This window comes from Lethenteron reissneri, chromosome 36 (genome assembly GCF_015708825.2).
Source record: "Lethenteron reissneri isolate LAM-NWPU_2019-01 chromosome 36, ASM1570882v1, whole genome shotgun sequence".
NCBI classification, from domain to species: Eukaryota; Metazoa; Chordata; class Hyperoartia; order Petromyzontiformes; family Petromyzontidae; genus Lethenteron; species Lethenteron reissneri.
Genome location: NC_083814.1, coordinates 13,032,447 through 13,038,284, shown reverse-complemented (window position 1 = coordinate 13,038,284; position 5,838 = coordinate 13,032,447). Strand labels below are relative to the sequence as shown.

At 58.2% G+C, this 5,838-nt stretch overlaps 1 protein-coding gene across 1 annotated transcript; it reads right to left on the bottom strand.

Moving 5' to 3' along the window:
• Nucleotides 1–1,901: 1,901 nt before the first annotated feature.
• On the bottom strand, nt 1,902–5,604 carry ABRACL (ABRA C-terminal like). The gene is made up of 3 exons (XM_061566290.1): nt 5,452–5,604; nt 3,601–3,671; nt 1,902–2,821 (listed from the first exon to the last, which is right to left on the bottom strand). Exons 2-3 carry the CDS (start codon nt 3,659–3,661, stop codon nt 2,634–2,636), a joined length of 249 nt encoding a protein of 82 aa, XP_061422274.1. The 5' UTR covers nt 3,662–3,671; nt 5,452–5,604; the 3' UTR covers nt 1,902–2,633.
• Nucleotides 5,605–5,838: the final 234 nt, after the last annotated feature.

The following is a 5,838-nucleotide window of genomic DNA, read 5'->3' as shown; positions in this document are numbered from 1 at the left end:
TGCGCCGTGCGTTGTGTGCGGGTTGTTTTGCGCGTAGCATCAACGATGTACCTGAATGCCGAACTTCTTTCGCGCCGTACGTAGCCAACCGCGCTAATCGGCGGTGCGACGGGGGATGGCCCCACGATGCACGCCCTCGCACCGGGGCCTGGCACGCGTCAACTGCACCGGCGCTGCCCTCGAGCACAGCGTTGTCTATCGGGCCGACGTTTCGGGCAACGGACCTCCTTTGGAGCGGACACGTCACGCTCCGTTTGCGCCACCAGGGAGCGCTGTGACCACGTGGGGTGACGGCCGCGCAGCTGCTGCTGCTCGCGGCTGCCCGTGAACCAACACGCCGTGTGGAGGCGGCAGCAGCAGCGAGGGTTGGTGGATCGCACGCAGGTGTTGTGAGATTCCCTTGCCGTGGGTGTCGGGGACGTGCCATACGCCTGGCTCGCCTGGAGAAGCCGGCAGAGACAAGACGTCGACTCCGCCTGCCCCGTCTTGTGCGGGATCGAGTGTTTCCCCCTCGTTCACACGCATAGGCTTTCTCCGGTTTCCTCCCACGTGAAAAGACCCGTTAATCGGCTGAAAACGCAATAATATATAGAGGTCCACAGAACTTGGGCAATTGTTGGCGCCGACTCTCTCCATTCGAGAGCGAGCGAACTTCTGTGCGGTGGCAGCGTGTGCCGAGTTGACAGTGATGATGGCGATGTACGTTGAACTTCTTTCACCCCGTAGGTTGCCAGCCGTGCTTATCGAAGGTGCGGATAAGTGGGGGGGGGGGTGAGATTTAAACAACGGTGAACGAGCAACCGGAATTGAGCCATGCCCTATCTGCTGCTGAGTGGAGGTCTCCGTTACGAGGGCAGTGGGGACACGGCCCATCGTCTCACTGCCCCCCCCCCCCCCACCGTGAGAGCGCCGTGCGGGTCTGGGTGAAGTTCCTCCGCTGGGTGAGGGCGCCCTCTGGTGGCGCTTCCTGGTGGCGCCTTCTAGTGGCGCGCCGCTCTCGTCCCTTTGATTCCTGTGTCCACAACTGTAGACTCACCTGTACACACACCTGTACACACACTTGTAGACTCACCTGTACACACCTGTATACTAACCTGCAGTTATAGCAGTGCACCCACCTGAACCCACTCACCTGTGCATATTCGTACACCCTCAGCTTTCTCACCTGCACACTCATCTCTACACGCTCACCTATTGCATGGCTCTGCTCCTCCGACACGTTGGGGTCTAGGTTCGAGTTCAGGTATCGGCTGCTTGCGCGTGTTAGTAGGGGCGTGTGCGTGGCGTCATTGCGTGTGTATGACGTCATCACGCACGCTACACCCACACACGGGACATGGCTCACGCCAGCGTGACGTCACCACGCACGTGACTTGGCGACGCTTATCCCTGGGTTGGGCAACATTGCAGCATAATCGGCATCGTTGTGGAGCATCTCAACCACAAGCAGACAATTCGACTCCTTCCTTCACAGGTCTGTCACTCCACACGGCCCTCTGGGAGTGAGTGCACGATTTCAGGCAGCACTGGTTCAACACGCAAAAACTCCAGATCGATTTCGACAATCGGTGTCTCATCAGCGGGGTGGGTTACCAGGCTTGTTTGAACCAATGCTGGCGAAATGTCAGCTGTTTATCGGCAAGGACCCTCTCGGTTGGATATGGGTACAAGTTCAATGTAAACTCATACAATCATTAACAATGATGAATTACAGCACTCCGTGCCATCCACACTGCACCCTCCCAAGGGGTCCCCCCTTACCCCCCCCCTACCCCCCCCTCCTCGTGAAGAGAAACCCCCTCGCAGGGTCCCACTGGTTCGCGTCCAGCTCCCCTGTTGAGTGATGTCCAAGACCAACAAGGGAATTGTACAGAGCCACGGACAACACAACTCCACTACTCTTCATCCTTAAGAAGCAAATCCATTTTATTTGAAAAGTCTTAAATGTATACAGTTCCACAAAAATATATTCCACATCTCAATTCCGCACGTCACTCCAAAATAAGAATTCCAGTGAAAAACTCGGTGACGCGACATACGTGGGCGAGTGGCAGTGTTGGTCCGTCACAGTTGCTGCTTCAGCAGTGCACGCGATCACGGATCTTTGTTTTTTTTACCAATTATGAACGAGTAAAAGTGGATTGACAATTACAAATAGGTAACAATGGCATTGGCTAATTGTGGCAGACTTAAAGCCCACTTACAAATCATCACCGCCAGCAGTCCAACCATCCTTGGGTTACAACCCGCACACAACTTCCATCCTTGGGTTATCCACGATCCGTGAGCGCGTCCAAAGCTGGCATCATCATAACAGCTGTGCAAGTTCACCGTCGCGTTCACGTATTTCTCTGCGATGTAAACACAACGATAGGAACATCACACAGCACTTGCCCCGACAGTCTACGAGGCTACAGGGCAATCTTTTACTTTGTTACATGGCAAGACCGTGAGAGATGAAAGGCCTCCATCCAGCAGCGTTTAGACCACGGCCGGCGGCGATGTTCTCGGCCGAGTGCGAGAGTCACGGCACAGTAACGTGGACAAGCGCTCGACGGATGGCGGCGCCGCCACCGTCCCCACCCCCCCGCCCCCCGTGCCGTCGAGGCCACCTCCCGCGCGCTTGCCAGGCCTCAGGCTTGCGCCAGCAGCACGATGTCCACGTGGTCGTGAGCGCCCTGCAGCAGCACCTCGCCATCGTAGGTCACCAGCTTGCGGCGCTTGGCGGCGCGCAGCGTCCCCACCAGCGCCTCGAACAGGTTGGCGCAGCGGTCGTCCGCAAACAGCGTCCCGAACTTCACCCGCACGAGGCCGTCCTGGCCTGGGGAGCGGCGGCGTGGGGGGGGGGGTGGAGGAGAGACGGTGAGGGTGAGGTGAGGTGGAGGACGGGGTGAGTAGAGAGGTGGGGAGAGCGTGGGGTGGTGATGAGGTGTCGGTGAGGTTGGATAAGGTGACGAGGGAGGAGGTGCAGGTGATGTCAGGATGGGGTGATGTCAGGTGGAGGACGGTGTATGGGATGCGGTGAGGAACGTGAGGTGATGAGGTGGAGTGGAGGTGCTCTCGGTGCCGTTGATCAACGGCTGCACACAAAACGACCTTACACATTGAATTTGCTTCTGTACTTCAATTGGATTAAGTCCTAGCTCTGATTATCCAATTTCTGTACAAACTGCCACACCATGAGCAGAGCTCTCGGTGGCAGGGTGCGTGGGGGCGGTGAGTGGGGGCGGTGAGTGGGGCAGTGCTGCCCTCTACTGGGCGGGCTGAGTGGGGGCAGTGAGTGAGGGGGTGAGTGAGGGGGGTGAGTGGGGGCAGTGAGTGAGGGGGTGAGTAGGGGTAGTGAGTGAGTGGGGGCAGTGAGTGTGGAGGGTGAGTGGGGGCAGTGAATGAGGGGGCTGAGTGGGGGGAAGAGCGAGAGAGCGAGAGAGCGAGAGAGAGAGCGAGGGAGAGCGAGAGAGAGGTGTGGTGGTGGGATCGTGGCTCGTCTCGCGATACACAACCAGGGGAAGGGCCCCGTGAGAGCCACAGCGAGAGTCACAGCGAGAGCCACAGCGAGAGTCACAGCGAGAGCCACAGCGAGAGTCACAGCGGCAGCCGTACCGGGCGCTCCCAGCCGCCTGATCTCCTCCAGCAGCAGCGACACCTCGTGGTCCACGTTCATAGCGACGGCGCTAGCGCACACACACACAACACAAACGAGACAGAGATCCCCCGGCGTAGCCTTCGCGGACTGCTGGGGGCAAGTGCTGTGAGCGAGAGCATCAGCAGCAGCAGCAGCGATGGAGGGCGGCACGGCACGCCGAGCGGCTGGGTGGGTGACCACGTGCTGCTCTCTCTCTGCCGTGCCGGTGCTCGGCGTTCTCACGTCGTGCTGCCCTCTAGGGGTGATCAAAGCGAAGCACATCGGGGTCAGCACACGCCTTGTGACTCCCCCCTGCCAGAGGTCACAGCACCTTGACCACAACAAGGCGGAGCGTAGCGATGGATCCACTGTTACCATCTCGTTCCTTGTGGTCCATTAAAGCGGTTACCGTTCCATCGCTTGGACATATCCGTGTTAATACAATACGTTTGTATTTCATGGCAATATTTGATGAGATACATACACGTGCTGTTATGAATGTGCAAATACTGTAGCTCTGTATCACCCAAAGCAATGAGGCCTTGCCAGAATGTGCTTGCAAGGTACATCAGCGGTTTAATGCATTGGCTACCTCCAGTGTGCCGGACGGCACGCTCGGATTGTGTGAGATTCACTAAAGCAGCGTGGTGATGTTCACTACGCCAGTTTGACTGTAAATACAAATCAGTCGATCTTTGTGACCCAGTTTGCAAAAGTATACATTGTTGTAGGCGCATGTGTTCAAGTGTTCAAGAGCGGAATGAATGCTCTCATCTCTTTCCTTTCATTCCAACCGGAGTCCAACTCATTCCAACTTTGACCTCATTCATTTCTACCAATCGTTACCAAACCTAATTCACTACGGACCGATGCAAGGGCGGTTCTTTCAATCCAACATCACGGTGTTCAGATCATCCTGACGCTGCCGTACGTTGCTGCACCGTTGTGTTCAACTGTTTAGTCGGATAGTGGCGCGCGCGACAATGGCAGAACACCCTGCCCGGCCGCCTTTGTCTCCCAAGTGCTGATGTTATTTATACACCGCACCAGTGCAGTACTCACTTGTGGCCCAATCGAAGTAGGGGAGACCCCGGCAACGACTCAGATCACCGTCACTGCTATTGGCCGTGAGCGGGAATCTAACTCGGGTGGCCAGGTTCGTGAGCGTAGTGCGCTAACCACTGCGCCACCGCTCCCCGCTGTTGACACGCGCGCACACGGAGAGGATTTTGTCCTCTCGCGGAGCCTCCTGCCGGGTTCTCGCGGCAGGGGGCGATGCTGCTGCGCGTGAGAGCAGCAGCTTCGAGATGGCAACCAGGAACCAGCTTTGGCCGGGGGAGGGAGGACGGCCTTCATCCAGCAGTGGATTGACAATGGAGGGAGGGGGGTGAACGCATTTTAACCTCCACCAGCCACCCCCGTAGACCTGGTTTGCCTCCATCTTCTCCTGGCACACGCCGTCCAGTCTCCCGTGGCTGCTGCTGCCGCTCCACAGCCGTGCGAGCGTCTCGCCCAGCTTAGCGGCGAGCCGGCGAATTACCCAAAAGTAACTTCCGCACGAGACACAACGCCACCTATCCAGGTAGTTTGTAGGCTTTCATCCAGCAGTGGATAAACCATGGCTGGCGGTGATGATGATGGGCGAACGGCGCTTGTGCCCCACGGTAACGTAAGAGTCGCTGCCCCCACTGCTGCTGCTGACGGTCATGGTGGTGGTGGTGGTTTCTATTCAACGAATTGTTTGGGGCACAGGTTGGGTGACTCTTACACAACTCTGAGACCACGACCCTCTGGCGCAGCCTTCAGAGTTCTCTCTCTCTCTCTCTCACCTTGGGTCGCGCAAACAGAAACACACTCGCGAACGTGGAGTCTGGCTGCTGAGGTCCCGTGGGCGAGGTTCGCGTCCAGGCTGTGGTTGAGCAGGAAGAGGAGGAAGCTGCCGCGCCCAGTCACGAGGAGGAGGAGAGCCTCCTCCTCCTCCCCGTGAGCACGAGGGGGGAGGGGCAACTGGGAGGGTCTCCTCCCCCCTCCCACGCCATGGACAAGCCGGGCGGGGGGGGACGAGGTTGGTTCCTCTGAACCCCTGCCAGCCCGGTTAGATTCCCGCTCGCGGCCACCACCACCACCACCAGAGGCGATCATCTCAACCGGTTCTGGCGCCTCCCCTAGGTAGACTCAGCCTCAAACGAGTGCCTGGTGCGGTGGAGACAAAGGCG